The 19,675-nt window shown below is 41.2% G+C and overlaps 1 protein-coding gene across 3 annotated transcripts in view; it reads left to right on the top strand.

The window, feature by feature from the left end:
• The first annotated feature begins 763 nt into the window (after positions 1–763).
• Positions 764–19,675, top strand: part of CPN1 (carboxypeptidase N subunit 1) — a 33,457-nt gene continuing 14,545 nt past the window's right edge. For 2 of the 3 annotated variants that reach the window (XM_010819909.3, XM_010819910.3), the window contains exons 1-5: positions 780–1,138; positions 5,582–5,781; positions 11,938–12,093; positions 17,267–17,449; positions 18,889–19,000. In XM_010819909.3, the coding sequence (XP_010818211.1) occupies positions 919–1,138; positions 5,582–5,781; positions 11,938–12,093; positions 17,267–17,449; positions 18,889–19,000 (871 nt within the window). In that variant the 5' untranslated portion in view covers positions 780–918. 3 annotated transcript variants of the gene reach the window in all.

Genomic DNA, 19,675 nt, shown 5'->3' with positions numbered 1-19,675 from the left:
TATATTTAAACCTTTAAGAAACTGCAAACTGTTTTCCAAAGTGGCTGCACCGTTTATATTCCCATTGGCAATGTATGAGGGTTCTAGTTTCTCCTTGTTCTCAGCAACACTTGTTATTATGTCTTTTTGATTATAGCCACTAGATGTGGGTGTAATATGGTATCTCCTTGTGATTTTAAGTTGCATTTCCTTAATGACCAATAATGTTGAACATCTTTAATGTGCTCATTAGTCATTCATGTATCTACTTTAGTAAAATGTCTATTCAGATCTTTTGCCCACTTTTAAATTGGGTTAGTTTTATTACTGGGTTGTAAGAATTCTTGATTTATTCTGGATATATTGTCAGATACATGATTGGCAACTGTTTTCTCTCAAAACGTGGCTCACTTTTTCATTTTCTCATTGGTATTTGTTGAAAGATTTTTGAGGGAAAAAGGGACAGGACACAGCTGTACTTCAGAAAGATAGGATGTAGAATGGATAAAAAGGATAAGCGTTCTATTTTAATACCCTTCCCTATATTGTAATATAGGGAAGAAGGACAGGCCAAGCTTCTCAAAATTCTCTGGGAATCAAAGGGTTATAAGCAGCTATTTATTGAAGCCTGTTTACAGTCCTGTTAATCAGTAAACTAGAATCAGTGAAACGACCCAATCTGGGGAACAGCAAAAACCTTTCAAAAGGTTTTCATGGATTAGGAGAGGCAGAGAAATGGGGGGAGGGGAGACGAGTGCCTATTCCAGAGCTACAGAAATCATTTCTGGCTTTGGACAGACAATTCTGAACTTTCTTCCCAGGTGCTGTCACACTGGTGTTTACTAGCGGGAAACAAGAAGAGCTGGTTATTGGCCCTTGGATTTTGACTGGTTACTGGGAGAAGCAGGGCCTATTTAGTCTCTGAAAAAGCCCAGCAAGATGTCAGACCTGGTCTCAATCTTCCTCCACCTCCTTCTCTTCAAGTTGGTTGCCCCAGTGACCTTTCGCCACCACCGCTATGATGACCTCGTGCGGATGCTGTACAAGGTGCACAACGAATGTCCCCACATCACTCGGGTTTACAGCATTGGGCGCAGTGTGAAGGGGAGACACCTCTATGTGCTGGAATTCAGCGACTACCCTGGAATCCACGAACCCTGTAAGCCCTCAGCGTGTGTCTTAAAGTGTGTGGGGGCAGGACCCTTGCCTTCCAAATCCAGTAACTGGGGTGGTTTCTGGGAAGGTCCATGGACCCTCTACCTGTGCAGTATCACCACTTCCCCAGCCTATGCTAAGTATTTCCTTACTTAGCCCTCAAGCTGGCCCAACCTCTGGAGAGCTGCAACCCCAATTCAAGCTCCTGTCTGCTGCTCCTGTTTGGGTTCTGTTTGCTCAAGACCTTAACGGTAAAAGAGTGAGTCTTCAAAAAAAAAAAAAAAGAGTGAGTCTTCTTCCCTGCTCCCTTCCCATCCCTCCTGCACTCCCCTTCCCTCCCTTCTTCCTTGCTTGCTATTTCTGTCCTGCCTTTCCCTATCCAATGCCTCTGGAGAAACAATTAACTCTTCTGGTGCTGCCAGGAAACTTGGAAGAGTTTAGGGATAGCTCTTTGTGGAATGACAGTGTAATCAGAGTCTGGGATCCTGGAGAAAATCTGAGGTCTGGGTTATTCATTTTATTTATTGCATTATTTATTATTTGTTACTATTATAAAAGCAATCCATGTTTGGATTAAAATAGAAATTAGATAAGGAAAAACCCTTATCCATAATTTCACCACTCAGAGATGACCATTGTTAACATATTGTTGTATCTCCTTGCAGACTTTCTTCTTTGCATTTTTTAAATGAAGGTGGAATCCTACTATATCTGCTTTTCTCATTTCCTAGTCTTTGATGAATAGCATACATGTCTGGAAATGTAGATCTGCATTATCATTTTCAGCTGCATAATATTCCACGGTTGTATGGTTGTACTTAACAGTTCATTTATTGATAGGCATTTAAGTTGTCTCTAATTTCTCAGTGCTTTTGCTGCTTTACCTACCAGCAACTGTGACATGCAAATACACCATTTCCTCTTTCAGTCTCTTTTCCTCTCCATTTCCACACCCCTCAGCTTAGCCCATATTACATCACAACCTGCCTAAGTGATTGCACTGGGCTCCCAACTGTTCTCCTAACTCCTAACAGCCACCACTCTCTAAACCCTGCATTTAAGACACAGATGCTAGATGGCCAAATTATTGACATAATCACCTCACTCCCTTGCTTAAAAACCTTCAATGGCAATCTTACACACATGGGTGGCAATCTTACAATCCATGACAGCTTCAGAATATTATGTGGTCAGTCGAGGGAGGTGTGTGAGGGGTGGGGAGCCTGACTCAAGGAAGGCTTCGTGATTAGCTGATGACCAGGGCCTTGCTTTGAAGCTACACTTGCATAGCAAACACCCTTCTTTTACTCAGGTTGCATGTTTATTTCGGAAGCTTGTGGATGCTAATGAGCATTGTAGGCTTAGCCCTTCATTCTGTGCCCCTTTCTTAAGCCCCCTTATTTCTAGCATTCAAGGCCTTTCCTGAAGCTTTTTATACTATTCTATCTCACTGATCCCTATTTTCTCTGATGCCCTGTTAGCTGTCCATCCATTCATTCCTTTCATCCATTCCTTAATTAATCCACAAATATTACTGATAACCTACTGAGTGCAAGCATTTTGGTAGACTCTGAATATAGCATGGAGAATAAAACGAAGACTCTGCTCCCAGGATCTTAATTCTAGTGGGATAAGACTGGCAATAAATAGGTAACTAAATAAATATATCAGCTGAAATTAGTGCTGTTGAGAAAAAGAAACCAGGAAGGAGAGATGGGGAATCATGGAGGATTGTGGATTGAGTAGGCGAGGGGTGTTTCTTTTTAGGAAAAGCTTTTCCTTTGAGGTGATTTTTGAGCACATAATGGAGGTGCCATACTGATATCGGGGATGAAAGTGCTGCACAGAGGCAGGAGCAGGAGTGTGCTTGGCATGTGTGAGGAACAGCAAGGAGGCCCCTGTGGCCCCAGCAGAGAGAACCACGGGAAAGCAAGTCAGTGCAGAGTTGTCGGGGCTCAGGGGGCAGGAGGAGATCACGTGAGGCCTTACAGGCCTGTTCAAAAATTTTGCCTTTTGCTCTGAGTGAAGTGAGAAGCCTTTGGAGAGTTTTAAGCAGAGGAGAGAGATGACCTGACTAAAATTTTTGAAAGATCACTCAGAACAAGGGTGGGCAAACTAGAGTCTTGAGGGCCCGCTACCTGTTTTGGTAAATTAAATTTCACTGAAATACAGTCACACCCATTTGTTTCTGTATTCTCCATGTCTGCTTTCACTGGAAGCATTGAGTAGCTGCAATGAAGACAATATAGCCCTGGAACCCCAAAGGATTTCCTGTCTGGTCCTTTACAGGGAAATTTTGCCAACCACTGACTCAGGAGAATAGAGTTGCAAGGCTAGGCTGATACAGGGAGTTCAAGTAGGATATTTATTGTAATAATCCAGGTATGCAGGTGTCAGGGCTTGTACCAAAATGATGGCAGGGGCTGTTGGGAGAAATGGTTGCATTCTGTATATATGGAAAGTAGAGACAAAAGAATTTTATATTGAGCACCTACTCAGAGCAGGGCACTATGCTAGGTTCTACAAGGCAGTGGTTCCAAACTTTTGGATTTCACGGAAGTTAAAAATATATATGTATTATATATATACACACACATATATAATATTTTTTAAATAAATAATATTGGAGGGGACTAAAATAGATTTTCCAAATTTTATTTTAATGAACAAGGATGTTGAAAAATACTACCTGCCATCTGCTATCACTATCCTTTCCTAAAATAAGCGATAACACCAAGAAGAGCCTCCCTTGTGTCTCAGCTGGTAAAGAATCTGCCTGCAATGCAGGAGACCTGTGTTCGATCCCTGGGTTGGAAAGATCCCCTGGAGAAGAGAAAGGCTACCCATTCCAGTATTCTGGCCTAGAGAATTTCATGGACTGTATAGTCCATGGGGTTGCAAAGAGTCGGACATGACTGAGCGACATTCACTTTCTAACACCAAGAAAAGTAGGTAGGACATGATAAGAGCAAATAAATACACTAAGATTAAAGAATGCACTTGATAGAAAATCCACTACACAATCCGTAGGGGTTATAGACATTCCTTTGGGAAAGACTGCTGTAGCTTTGCTAAGATAAATAGCAATGGATTGTGTCCTAAAGAAAATTTAAAATGGCATATATTGCAAGGGCCAGGTCCAGTAAAGAAAATAGGACGTGTGCAAAATTAAAGTAGAAGTTCAGAGTAGAAAGTGGTAAGTATAATGAAAGAGAAGTTTAACAGTGAATTCACTCCCAGCAAGGAGAATTGAAGTTGGTTTCATGGAATAAGGAGCATTTGAGCCTAGAAGGACAGTGAGGAAGACGTGGAAATGTGGAGATGAAGAGGCATAGAATCAGAAAAGGCCTGGAGGTAGGAGAGCGTTAGGTGGAAGGGAAATCACTTGGCTAGAGCTTTTCTCCTTCCTTCCTTTTAAAAGTGGGGCAAGAATGATTTTCTTTAAGTGATTCTACAGGCTCTTTTGGAGAAGGAAATGGCAACCCACTCCAGTGTTCTTGCCTGGAGAATCCCAGGGATGAGGGAGCCTGGTGGGCTGCCGTCTATGGGGTCGCACAGAGTCGGACATGACTGAAGCGACTTAGCAGCAGCAGAGGCTCTTTTAATGACCTCAATTCTTACTTCAGTTGCACAGTTAACATAGCCAAAGAAAAGACTAAGGAATGAGACAAACATAGACTCCTTCCTACTCTGTGCCTCAAGACACAGCATTCTCAGATGTGAAGGGGAGATTTTAGTTTCCTGAGTACCAGGAAAATTATATTTTTAACTGGTACAATTAGGAACTGTTATGCTATAGCCTAGAGGAGTCTAGGCTAGCAGATCTTGGAAAAGCACCATCCTTATCCTGAAAAAGTTTGTCTCTGAGAAGCATTAAGCTACCTCTGGGCTTTGACCTCCATTGTTAATCAGCCAGATGACCTCAGACAAGTTACTTAACCTCTTCCATACCCCACACCCTCATCCTGAAGCTAATAATGGCGACTTTACAGATTTTCTGTGAAGATTAGCAATAACATAAATGCCTAGTGCACAGTATTGTTTTAACAAATAGTAGACATTATTATCGCTGGCATGAATTGTAGCATTTGTAGTTACAGTTTATTCAAAGAGGGCTCAGGGGTTATTGGAAAAGACCTAACAGAAACAGTTCAGTTCAGTTCAGTCGCTCAGTCGTGTCCAACTCTTTGCGACCCCATGAATCGCAGCACGCCAGGCCTCCCTGTCCATCACCAACTCCTGGAGTTCACTCAGACTCACGTCCATCGAGTCAGTGATGCCATCCAGCCATCTCATCCTCTGTCGTCCCCTTCTCCTCCTGCAAACAAGAGGTTTTCTTTTATTCATTACTGAAAAAGAAGGAAAGTGTCCCTTGGCACGGTTAAGAATCAGCAGCACTTACTAGCGTTCCCCATCTTCTTCCTGCGTGTGTTTCTCTCACTTGCAGTGGAACCGGAAGTCAAGTACGTGGGGAATATGCACGGCAATGAGGTGCTAGGCCGTGAGCTGCTGCTGCAGCTGTCGGAGTTCCTGTGTGAGGAATTCCGCAACAGGAACCAGCGCATCGTCCGGCTGGTGGAGGACACGCGCATCCACATCATGCCGTCCATGAACCCTGACGGCTACGAGGTGGCCGCTGCTGCCCAGGTACCGACCTCCAGGGGCAGGCCCTGCAGAGAGCAGAGCCATCTTAATTAAGGGTGTAAGGAAAAGCTGGGGAGCAGGTATCATCTTTGTCCCACTGTGAATGCCATGGTATGACAGAGAAAAAGCTGGAGAAACAGAATGAAGTTTGAAGACAGGTTCAGCCCTGTAGCACCCTAGGCAATGAATGTGGCTTTTCTCTGAGCCTGGATTCCCTCTCTGCCTTTCCAGCTGAGCTCTCTGTTTCATTGCGAGGATCAGTGAAGCAATATCAATGACAACACTTTGTCAACTGGAAAATACTAAAGAGGTACAAAAGGCTATTGCAAAACAGCCCTCCTTCCCGGCACTTTAGGCTTCAAATCCTAAGTATTCTTCTCCCTCCCACACTACATTTCAATTTGTATTTGGGGGGAGAGAAGAAAAAGTTCTCCGAAATTGTGGGTGTGACAGGTTAGTTCTTCACATTTTAATAAATAATAAGTTTAATAAATAATAATAAATAATAAATATATAATTTATATAATAAATAATAAATTCTTTGCATTTATTTACATTTCTATATGGCTTTTTTGTCTATTAGTATAGTACTGAGCCTTTGAATTCTTTATTTTAGGGTCACATTGGTCAGGGGACAGATCAAAACAAATGTTTATGGGGTTTACTTTATTTCCTAACATAAATTCAAAATATCATTGTGCCTAACTTTAAATCAGTGGTTCTTTTGTAGCTGTGCATCAGAATTGAGGATAAAGATATTCAAAATATGATTCCCAGGTCCTGCCCCCACCCCCAAATCTACTGAATTAGAATATGTTCCTTTAAAAGCTATATTTAAACCTGGTTTGTTTGGGGTTTTTTTTTTTTTGGAGGGGTGGTATAAATTAAAGAGGTCTTTTTTTCTTTTAAACATATGTTTTTTGGAGGTAGTCTTGAAATGTTTTTAAGACTAGACTTCACTACTTTACTTTTTTTTTTACAAATTTTGTTTTATTCTGACAAGAACTATTCAAGGTGAAATCTACCCCCTTAACAAAGTCTTAAGTGTATAATACAGTATTGCTGATTATAGGTAAAATGTTGTATCCCTGATCTCCAGAACTTATCTATCCTGTTCAATGAAAAAATTATGACCCTTCATTAGTAATTTCCCATTTCCCCCTCCTCCCAGCCCCTGACAACCACCTTCTACTCTCTGACTGCATGAATCGGACTGCTGTGTCCTGTACAAGTGGAACCACTCAGCATCTCTTCTTTAATGACCCATCTTGGTTTAAACCTACTTGAGGACAGGGCTGAGGGGTGAATAGCAGCAGGGAGGGGAACGCAGCCAAATGTTGAACCAAGCCTAAATTTCACCCTTGTAATCTTACAACCTCCTGCTGACATGACTCAGCAAATGAAAAAAGCAGAATAACAACAATAAGGTATAACAACAACAACAAAAAATGTCACCTCCCCTCTGGACATCAGAGAGGTGGACGCTAATGTGCCTGAAGACTTAAGTTTCCAAAAAAGCAGGACAATTTGAAAGTGGTGTGGGGGAGAACCCAGCCTGGCTGCTTTCCTCCCAGTAGCCCTTTCTTGTACAACAGTAGGAAGACAAGGAGAAGCACATCAGACCTGCCCACATCTTTTGTGTGATGGGCTGGGGCTGGGTTGGTAAAGCTCCTGTCAGCCCACTAGATCCTAGAGCTATCTATCTCTGAGGAGCTAGTCACCTCTGCTCACTTACTGTGTACTTGTTCAAAGGGAGCAGATCTTGAACCTGAACCCAAAAGAGAACCCATCATGTTCTCCAACTCCCAGAGCTACCTGCCAACCTATCTGCGTTGCTACACAGGGAAGACCTGCCCGGCCACCTAAATTTAAAGCCACCTGTAGGGAATGTAGAATAATGTGGCTTTGCCTGTCAAAGATGTTCCAGTCCTAATCCTTGGAACCTGTGAATGTGTTGTATTACATGGCAAAGGGAATAAAAGTTGTTAATCATCTCACCTTAAAGTATCCTGGATTATTTGGATGGGCCCAGAGTAACCAACGGAGAAGGCAATGGCAACCCACTCCAGTACTCTTGCCTGGAAAATCCCATGGATAGAGGAGCCTGGTGGGCTGAGGTCCATGGGGTTGCTACGAGTTGGGCACGACTGAGCAACTTCACTTTCACTTTTCACTTTCATGCATTGGAGAAGGAAATGGCAATCCACTCCGGTGTTCTTGCCTGGAGAATCCCAGGGACGGGGGAGCCTGGTGGGCTTCCGTCTATGGGGTCACACAGAGTCGGACACGACTGAAGCATCTTAGCAGCAGCAGCAGCAGCAGTGTAACCAATTGTGCAGGTTCTTTAAATGTGGAAGAGAGAGGCAGGAGATCACAGTCAAATAGAGATTTGAATATGTTCTAAGGGATTAGAGACTTCAGAAAGAACACAACCCTGCTAATATCTTGATTTTGGTCTTGTGAGACCCGTTTCAGTCTGCTAACCTCCAAAACTATAAGATCATAAGTTTGTGCAAATTTAAGCCCTAGGGTTGTGGTAGTTTTTTATAGTAGTAGTAGGAAGCTAATAAGCAAACCCTGTGAGTGGGAACTTTCTGTTAAGGGAAGTCTTGACTGTCAGCCTAACTAATGACACGTGTGAGTAGTAAGTCAACTGATAGGTAAGTTAGAATAACTATTAACATGAACAGTTATGAGTTATGTTGATATGAATGAGAAAGCAATGGAAATATCTGGAAGCATAATAAAAACCAGTATTTCATAGATCTCATCGAAGTGAAAAATCAAACTCCACATAGAAAAATCATATAAATATTTTCCACTGGAACAGAATTGCTGTAGAAAACTTAAGAGAATGTCAAAAAAATGTTTTCAGTGAGACCTAAGAGTAAAATATGAGCATGATGCCATGAAGAATAGATAAATCTGAGAACAATAAAGAGTTCTTAGAGGAATCAAGAGTAGTAGTACATCTGTGAGTTTTCAGCCTCTTAGTGTTCATTCATTTACCCTGTTTCCAGGAATGGCCGCCAATTTAGGCTCTCCCCTCTCAGTCCCAAAGGGCTCCAGTGGACACTATTCCCCTTCTCCAATGCCAAACAGAACATCAAATAGAATTTCAGTTTTGCAAGAGCCTGTGAACTTATCTCTGTTCTACCACTTTATATATTTTATTGTTTATGTTAATATCTATTTCTCCATATATACCATGAATTCCTGGAAAGCTAGTGTAATGTCACATTGTCTCTTTCCCTAGAGTGTTGCAGAGGGCTTTAATAGAGATAAACTTAAATAAATGTGGATTGATTAAATGGATGACTGAAAGAATGAATATGTGACCAAATAAATGATGAAATGTGAAGTGTGAGCAGAGAGATTAAGGGGTCCATGAAGCTGCTATTGCTCAGAAGAAAGATAATCAAGGATCCTAAGTAAAATAAATAAAGGGGGAGGATAGTTTCCACTCTGGAAAACAGTTTAGCAATTTCTGAAAAAGTTAAATATGAATTTACTTTATGATACAGAAATTCTACTACTAGGTATTAGAAATGAAAACATATGTCCATGCTCAGACTTGTACATAAATATTCATGGAAGCATTATCCACAAAAGCCAAAAAGTGGAAACAAACCAAATGCCCATGTACTGGGTTTAATAGTATCCCCACCCCCACCCCCAATTCATGTCTACCTGGCACCTATGAGCATGACCTTATTTGGAGATAGGATCTTTGCATATGTCATCAAGCTAAAGTGAAATCACACTGGATTAGGGGACCTAAGTCAAATATAACTGGTGTCCTTATAAGAAGAAAGCAATTTGCACTCAGAGACACAGATGTATGGGGGAGAAGGCCATATGAAGATGGAAGTGGAAATTGGACTGAAGTATCTACAAACCAAGGAATACCAAGGAATGCCAAGGACTGCCAGCAACCATCAGAAGCTAGAAGAGAAAATAAGTATCTTCCTCTACAGACTTCAGAGAGCATAACCCTACTAGCATCTTAATTTCAGACATCTAACCTCTAGAACTGTGGAAGAATACATTGCTCATTTTATAACCCATCTAGATTGTGGTCATTTGTTACAGCAGACCCAGGAAACAAATATAGTCTATTAACTGGTGAATGGGTAAACAAAATGTGATAAATCCATATAATGGAATTATTCAGAAATAAAAGGGAATGAAGTACTGATACATGCTACGAAATGGAAGAACCTCAAAAACATTTTTCCTAGTGAAAAAAGCCAGTCATATAATATATGATCCCACTTATTTAAATGTCTGGCAAAGGCAAACCCATAGATATTGAAAGTGATTACCAACAACTGGAGTAAAACCAAATAGTCATTGTAAATGGGCATGAGGTTTCTTTTCAGGGTGATAGAAATATTCCAAAATTGTGGTAATGATTGCACAATTTTGTAAGCATACTAAAATTCACCAAGTTATACACTTAAATTGGGTGAATGTTGTGGCATATAAACTGTATCTCATGAAACCTTTTAAAAATAAGAGGTGCTTCCCTGGTGGCTCATTGGTAAAGAATCTGCCTGCCAGTGCAGAAGACACAGGTCTGGGAAGAAATGGGTTTGATCCCTGGTCCGGGAAGATCCCACATGCTGCAGAGCAGCTGAGCCTGTGTGCCACAACTGTTGAGCCTGAGCTCTAGAGCCTGGGAGCTGCAACTACTGAGCCTAAGTGCTGCCACTACTGAAACCTGTGTGGCCTAGAGTCCGTGCTCCACAGCAAGAGAAGCCACCGCAACGAGAAGCCAGCACACTGCAACGAAGGGTAGCCCCTGGCCTCTGCAACTAGAGAAAAGCGCTCACAGCAACGAAGACCTAGCACAGCCAAACAATAAATGCAGAGATAAAAAATAGGAGTTCCCACCCTCCTACACGATTGATAAGAATGTAAATTGGTGCAGCCACTATGGAAAACAGTACGCTGCTGCTGCTAAGTCGCTTCAGTCGTGTCCGACTCTGTGCGACCCCATAGACGGCAGCCCACCAGGCTCCCCCGTCCCTGGGATTCTCCAGGCAAGAACACTGGAGTGGGTTGCCATTTCCTCCTCCAATGCATGAAAGTAAAAAGTGAAAGTGAAGTCGTTCAGTCGTGTCCTACTCTTAGCGACCCCATGGACTGCAGCCCACCAGGCTCCTCCATCCCTGGGATTTTCCAGGCAAGAGTACTGGAGTGGGGTGCCATTGCCTTCTCTGGGAAAACAGTATAGAGGTTCCTTAAAAACCTAAAAACAGAGCTACTTTATGATCCAGTAATCCCACTCCTGGGCATATATCTGGAAAAGATGAAAGCTCTAATTTGAAGATACATGTACCCCAGTTTTCATAGCAGCAATATTTACAATAGCCAAGACAAAGTGCCTGTCAACAGATGATTAGTTTAAGAAGATGTGGTATAAATATCCAATGGAATACTACTCAGCCATAAAAAGAATGAAGTACTGTCATTTGCAACAACATGGATTGGCCTAGAAATTACCATATTAAGTGGAGTAAGTCAGAGAAAGACAAATATTACAAGTGATAAGTTATATCACTTATTATATTATTATATATGTGGAATCTAAAAAATAATACAAGTGAATCTATATACAAAATAGAAACAGACTCAGAGAAAACAAACATAGTTACCAAAGGGGAAAGGGAGGGTGGAGGGATAAATTAGGAGCATGGGATTAACAGATACAAACATAAAACATAAAATAGATAAGCAATGAGGATTTACTGAATAGAACAGGTAGTTATGGTCAGTATCTTATAATAAGCTATAATGGAAAATAATCTGAAAATATACATATGCAACTGAAAAATTATATTTTCTTTTCACATATACCTTTATCATTCTGATTAAATAGACAAACATTTAAAAAAATATATGGGTTCCCATTATCCTGAAACACCCTTCTTTTGTTCGAGCTTCTCCTGGGATCTCTACCTCGAGCACATGGTCAACAAGGAAACTTGAATCATGCCACTGGGACTTCAGATAAGTTAAAGAATAAAATGTTACATTATTTCATAGATTGAGCTAATGAGTAAAAAGAAAAAAAAAACTATATAGTGTTCTTCCAGTAGAGCATTCAGTGTGAAACCTAAACCTTCATCTTTCATTTCTTCCTTTTCCTACTAGGAACGGGACATCTCTGGGTATCTGGTTGGCAGGAACAATGCAAATGGGGTGGACCTGAACCGCAACTTCCCCGATCTCAATACCTACATCTACTACAATGAGAAGAACGGAGGCCCCAACCACCACTTGCCCCTTCCAGACAACTGGAAAAGTCAGGTATGAGATGAAATTTGCATGCAGAAGCAGGTAAATCAGCATCTGGCATTTCTTCTCTCGATCTTCACATCAACTAAACAAACAAGAATGAAGCAACAACGCAAGTCTGTGCTAATCTATCCTGAGCAGTGCTGACCATACTGTATGCCTCTTGGTATTTCTTGCCTCCCTGAGCATAGAGCCCTTCACTGAGCACAAGATGTTTGATATTAGTGGCGAAGGAGGTAAAACTGGTATCGTACTGTTGCACTGCACTTTACAATCTTAAAGAACTCTTTCTCAGCTAGCGTATCATCAAAAACTATGGTAAATGCATCAGGCAGTGTTATCCATCCCCATTTTATAGATATCACTTATAGAAAAAAATAAACTCACACAGATAGCAACTGATAGATTCAAGACTAAAACCTAGGTCTCCTGACTCCTCATCCAACATTCTTTCTATGGCACTATCCTGTCGACAGAGGACTGTAGGATTCTAGAGAGGAATCTCTCTTGCATGTGATGAACTGTGTGCTTATCAACAATTAGTGATAGAAGGAGGTTCAGGGAGTCTCACCCTTAGAAAAGAAGCTTTTCTTCTTCTCTCTCTGTATGCCATTGACTACTTTACCATATTCTCATTTCCTTTTTTCAACCAAAGATCACATTTGATACTCCCAGGTCTCTCACCTCTTCGTATTAGAAATGGTTCCATCCTAATGGTTGGCCTGTTCCTGGGAATGACTGTTGTCATCCTCGGAGTATCATCACCACCCTGTTTCTGACACTGTATGGCTTAGTTCTAAACATTCTCTTTGTGAATATCTGAGCTTAGAGACTGGGGAGAGAAAAATAAAGCAGATATAAGGCCTTATATTGGAAATTGCTAGATGAATATTACCAGTTTTTTCCCACTGGAATTGAAGCAAAAGTTATGCTGACATGTTTAGACTTTGGATAGCAGCTATGCTCTTGGCTCAAGTAAATAATAAATAAAAAATAACTTTGTATTTGTCATATTCAGTCAGAAGGATGCTCAGATTTATTAAACTTGTCTACATGAAGTAAAGTAACTGAGCCAGTAATAATTAAACTCCACTGGCTCCTCTGTCTGCAGCTTAGAAGGGAAAAAACAATGAGAAGTCTCTCACTCTTGATGGGACAGCCTAAAGGGCCAGGAACATGAGAGGCTGGCCTCCTTCTGATGCATGGAGGCTTAGGACATGGAGAAAGGACTGCTTTAAAGCATCTGAGCTGGTCACAGAGTTGGACTGGTTCCTCTGGGATTATATTCACTCTGATTGAGTGGGGCTCAACATTATTCATTTGGTCTCCTTGGGAATAGAAAAGATCAGAACCTTCACAAGAGACCCTTGATCCAGGAGGAGTCATTAACACCACATAACTTCTAAGCACATCCATCTGGAGGGGAGGAAAAACTGTGAAGACTATAAATTATTTACTTACACTACAAGTCCAGTAGATTCAAGGCTTTCTTTAGAATACTGTCACTCACTAGCAATATAATTTGTAGTACCAAGCATGGACTCTCATTAATTAGACAAGACTGGCCCATATTACAGTATATCTAATTTATGAAATTTGGATATCAGCAAACTAAAGTGGACTGGAATGGGTAACTTTAACTCAGATGACCATTATATCTACTACTGTGGGCAAGAATCCCTTAGAAGAAATGGAGTAGCCATCGTAGTCAACAAGAGAGTTTTAAATGCAGTAATTGGATGCAATCTTAAAAATGACAGAATGATCTATGTTCGTTTCCAAGGCAAAACATTCAATATCATGGTAATCCAAGTCTATGCACTGACCAGTAATGCTGAAGAAGCTGAAGTTGAACAGTTCTATAAAGACCTATAAGACCTTCTAGAACTAACACCCAAAAGAGATGTCCTTTTCATTATAGGGGATTGGAATGCAAACGTGGGAAGTCCAGAAATACCTGGAGTAACAGGCAAATTTGGCCTTGGAGTATAGAATGAAGCAGGGCAAAGGCTATTAGAGTTTTGCCAAGAGAACACACTGGTCATAGCAAACACCCTCTTCCAACAACACAAGAGAAGACTCTGCACATGAACATCACCAAATGTTCAACACTGAAATCAGATAGATTATATTCTTTGCAGCCAAAGATGGAGAAGCTCTATACAGTCAGCAAAAACAAGACCAGGAGCTGACTGTGGCTCAGATCATGAACTCCTTACTGCCAAATTCAGACTGAAATTGAAGAAAGTAGGGAAAACCACTAGACCATTCAGGTATGACCTAAATCAAATCCCTAATGATTATACAGTGGAAATGAGAAATAGATTTAAGGGCCTAGATCTGATAGATAGAGTGCCTGATGAACTATGGATGGAGGTTCGTAACATTGTACAGGAGACAGGGATCAAGACCATCTCCAAGAAAAAGAAATGCAAAAAAGCAAAATGGCTGTCTGAGGAGGCCTTAAAATTAGCTGTGAAAAGAAGAGAAGCTAAAGGCAAAAGAGAAAAGGAAAGATATACCCATTTGAATGCAGAGTTTCAAAGAATAGCAAGGAGAGATAAGAAAGCCTTCCTCAGTGATCAATGCAAAGGAATAGAGGGAAACAATAGAATGGGAAAGACTAGAGATCACTTCAAGAAAATTAGAGATACCAAGGGAACATTTCATGCAAAGATGGGCTCGATAAAGGACAGAAATGGTATGGACCTAACAGAAGCAGAAGGTATTAAGAAGAGGTGGCAAGAATACACAGAAGAACTATACAAAAAAGATCTTCATGACCCAGATAATCACCATGGTGTGATCACTGACCTAGAGCCAGATATCCTGGAATGCGAAGTCAAGTGGGCCTTAAGAATCATCACTACGAACAAAGCTAGTGGAGATGATAGAATTCCAGTTGAGCTATTTCAAATCCTAAAAGATAATGCTGTTACAGTGCTGCACTCAATATGACAGCAAATTTGGAAAACTCAGCAGTGGCCACAGGACTGGAAAAGGTCAGTTTTCATTCCAATCCCAAAGAAAGGCAATGCCTAAGAATGCTCAAACTACCACACAATTGCACTTATCGCACACACTAGTAAAGTCATGCTCAAAATTCTCCAAGCCAGGCTTCAGCAATATGTGAACCGTGAACTTCCTGATGTTCAAGCTGGTTTTAGAAAAGGCACAGGAACCAGAGATCAAATTGCCAACATCCGCTGGATCATGGAAAAAGCAAGAGAGTTCCAGAAAAACATCTATTTCTGCTTTATTGACTATACCAAAGCCTTTGACTGTGTGGATTACAATAAACTGTGGAAAATTCTGAATGAGATGGGCATACCAGACCGCCTGACCTGCCTCTTGAGATACCTGTATGCAGGTCAGGAAGTAACAGTTAGAACTGGACATGAAGAACAGACTGGTTCCAAATAGGAAAAGGAGTACATCAAGGCTGTATATTGTCACCCCGCTTATTTAACTTATATACAGAGTACATCATGAGAAACGCTGGGCTGGATGAAACACAAGCTGGACTCAAGATTGCCGGGAGAAATATCAATAACCTCAGATATGCAGATGACACCACCCTTATGGCAGAACATGAAGAAGAACTAAAGAGCCTCTTGGTGAAAGTGAAAGGGGAGAGTGAAAAAGTTGGCTTAAAGCTCAACATTCAGAAAACTAAGATCATGGCATCCAGTCCCATCACTTCATGGCGAATAGATGGGGAAACAGGGGAAACAGTGGCAGACTTTATTTATTTATTTATTTTTTTGGCTCCAAAATCACTGCAGATGGTGAGTGCAGCCATGAAATTAAAAGATGCTTACTCCTTGGAAGAAAAGTTATGACCAACCTAGACAGCATATTAAAAAGCAGAGATATTACTTTGTCAACAAAGGTCCATCTAGTGAAAGCTATGGTTTTTCCAGTAGTCATGTATGGATGTAAGAGTTGGACTATAAAGAAAGCTGAGCACCCGATACTTTCAAACTGTGGTGCTGGAGAAGACTCTTGAGAGTCCCTTGAACTGCAAGGAGATCCAACCAGTCCATCCTAAAGGAGATCAGTCCTGAGTGTTCATTGGAAGGACTGATGTTGAAGCTGAAACTCCAATACTTTGGCCACCTAATGTGAAGAGCTGACTCATTTAATAAGACCCTGATGCTGGGAAAGATTGAGAGTGGGAGGAGAAGGGGACAACAGAGGATGAGATGGTTGGATGGCATCACCGACTCAATGGGCATGAGTTTGAGTAAACTCTGGGAGTTGGTGATGAACAGGGTGGCCTGGCATGCTGCAGTCCATGGGGTCGCAAAGAGTCAGATACGACTGAGCAACTGAACTGAACTGAACTGACAGGAGAACATTCTACATGTTGACATTACAGCAGATGTGTTGGGAGTAGGAAGAGGTTGAAAATCATTGTTGTAAACCTGTAATTTTCAGACACATTTATTAAACTCCAAATTTCTGCAGCTCCAGAAGCTACTGGAAAAGTGGGTAAGTTGAAGAACCCTTTCTTTGTTACACAAGAGAGGCCAAATTGGAATTCTGAGTTCCGAAACCCTGTGCTACTCCTCTTCAAATTGCTCTTTTTCCTCCTTTCTCCCCCTTTTTTATTTAAGAGACTTTATTTTTTTTTTAAGGAATTTTAGGTTCACAGCAAAATTGAATGGAAAATATAGAATGGTACCACATATTCCCTGCTTCCCATTATCAACATCTCCCACCAGAGTGGTACATTTATTGCAATGATGAACCTACATTGACTTGTCATCATTACCCAAAAATTCATAGTTTCCATTAGGGTTCACTCTTCATGTTGTATCTTCTGTGGGTTTTCACAAACGTATCATGACATTTATCTACCATTTTGCATCATGCACAATAGTTTCACTGCCCTACATGATGTCTTTTTAGCTATTTTTAATAGTGGGATTCCACATGAGATTTCATTTTGAAAGTGTTCCATTCACCTAATTTGTTACACTGTCAAGCAAAAGATCAAAATTTCCCTGTCTGCACTTCTTATATCTGGTAGAACTCTCTTTGCTTTATTCAGGCATGCCATCCTCTCAGGCCACTTCCTGTCAGACATGCCATCCTTTCAGGCCACTTCCTGACAAAACTCATGTGAACAGCCATCTGGCTTTAGTTGTAGCTTCACCACCAAGCTCTCATCTCTCCTCAGGTGGAACCCGAGACCCAGGCTGTGATACAGTGGATCCGATCCTTCAACTTTGTCCTTTCAGCCAATCTCCACGGAGGGGCAGTGGTAGCCAATTATCCATATGACAAGTCCCTTGGGCACCGGGTCCGAGGTTTCCGCCGCACTGCCAATACCCCCACGCCTGATGACAAGCTTTTCCAGAAGGTATGCAGAATGGCCATCTGTCCAGGAAGAGGAAAGTGGGGCTCAGGAGAGTGACAGAAGTCAAATCAGTTAACACAGGACCCTATTAGGAATGAGTCAACAGAAAATGATTGAAAATACCTCCTGCTCATTAGGAGCTTACAATCTAGTATGTTACAGTTTGTTTTGAGTGATAAACCATACATTTATGAAAAAGTAAATAAATAGGAAAGCTTTATAGTACAGTTACCACAATGTAAAAAATACTTGTTAGTGATAAGGAAGAAATATACTGAAAGTCTGATAGTGCTGGTGGTAAGCTAGAGCATTAAATATGAATTTCAGGGGCTCTAATTTGCAGTTTTATAGTAATATGGCTGTATAAATGTAAAATATACCATGCATAGGAAAAAGGCTTATATAATAGCTCAAAACAGCAATAGAATAAAATTAACAGATTAGCTATTTTATAGTTAATATTCTTAATAATATATAATTAATAAAATAATTGGAATTCCCTGGCGGCTCAGATGGTAAAGCGTCTGCCTGCAATGCGGGAGACCCGGGTTCAATCCTTGGGTTGGGAAGATCCCCTGGAGAAGGAAATGGTAACCCACTCCAGTACTCATGCCTGGAAAATTCCATGGGTGGAGAAGCCTGGTGGGCTACAGTCCACGGGGTCGCAAAGAGTCGGATCAACTGAGCGACTTCACTTTCACTTTCTTTCAATAAAATAATGACATTATTTAGTATTTCAGTTTCTTTTTTTTTTTTTCCTGGCCGAGTCTCATGACTTGTGGGATCTGAGTTCCCTGGCTGAGGATTGAACCGGGTCCCCACATTGAAAGCACCAAGTCCTAACCACTGGACTCCAGGGAATTCTCCTATAATGATAACATGAATTCAACAGTTAATGAATTACATAGAGAATAACACCAGTTGTTGCTTTGCAAAGCAAATATATTATTATATTTTCTTCTCTAGTAATCTCTTTTTGTCCATTGTTATAAAATAGTAATGAAAGAAAATGATAGAGATTTTGAATATATCCCTGTCCCTTTAACACACATCTCTCACTCCCAATACATAATTCCTTTTGTGATGAAGACCTGTCTGACTTGCTTCTTGATTCTCTCTTGCAAAACTCAGGTGGAAACTGAGGCACACTTGGAAGAGAGCTCATGCATGATTGAATGCCACCCCTCATTTTGCACTTGAAGAAATTTAGGCCCAATATAGTGGGAACAGCAGGAGATAGATCTCCTAACTCTAGTCCATTCCACACACACACACACACACACACACCATCTCTCCATTTCTCCTGGTATTTTCTTTCACAAAAGGAAATAATCAATTGTTTCTACCTAGTGGGGTTCTTAGCCTCACCCTGCTTCTGAGTATGAGCATTGCCATATGAGTTGGGGACACTCAAGATCATTTTTCACCCACTTTACCTGTAGCTGGCGAAGATCTACTCCTATGCACATGGATGGATGCACCAAGGTTGGAACTGTGGGGATTACTTCCCAGACGGCATCACCAATGGGGCTTCCTGGTATTCCCTCAGCAAGGGTAAGAAGAATGCTGGGCACAAGAGTGCTGTAAGCTGAAGTAGACTGGGACTCATTTCTCCTTTTAAATTGTCAATTGATTTTTGCATCCTGTCAGAGATATGACAGGAATGCTATTTTGCATTCAAGTAGAGATTGGAGAAGGACATGGCAACCCACTCCAGTACTCTTGCCTGGAAAATCCCATGGACGGAGGAGCCTGGTAGGCTGCAGTCCATGGAGTCGCTAAGAGTAGGACATGACTGAGCGAATTCACTTTCACTTTCACAAATTGGAGAAGGAAATGGCAACCCACTCCAGTATTCTTGCCTGGAGAATCCCAGGGACAGGGGAGCCTGGTGGGCTGCCATTTATGGGGTCACACAGAGTCGGACATGACTGAAGCGACTTAGTAGCAGCAACAGCAGAGATCTGAAAAATGAGAAGCCTTAAGTTGGCATTTAACATCATCTTCTAATTCTTTAAAATGGAGGTTGGAACACTGTGTGGTCCTTTAGAACTGATGGTTCACATAGTGGATTAGATCATAGGAATGTAGTCAAGTGGTTAAGAGTGTGGTCTCTAAGGTTACATTGGGTTGAAACCCAGCTTGCCCATTCACTAGTTATGTGGCTTTAGGCTAATTACCTAACTTCTCTGTGCTTCAGTTTCCTCATTTGTACTTTAAGAATAACAC

Source organism: Bos taurus, chromosome 26 (genome assembly GCF_002263795.3).
Source record: "Bos taurus isolate L1 Dominette 01449 registration number 42190680 breed Hereford chromosome 26, ARS-UCD2.0, whole genome shotgun sequence".
Taxonomy (NCBI): Eukaryota; Metazoa; Chordata; class Mammalia; order Artiodactyla; family Bovidae; genus Bos; species Bos taurus.
This window is presented reverse-complemented; position numbering and strand designations above follow the sequence as displayed.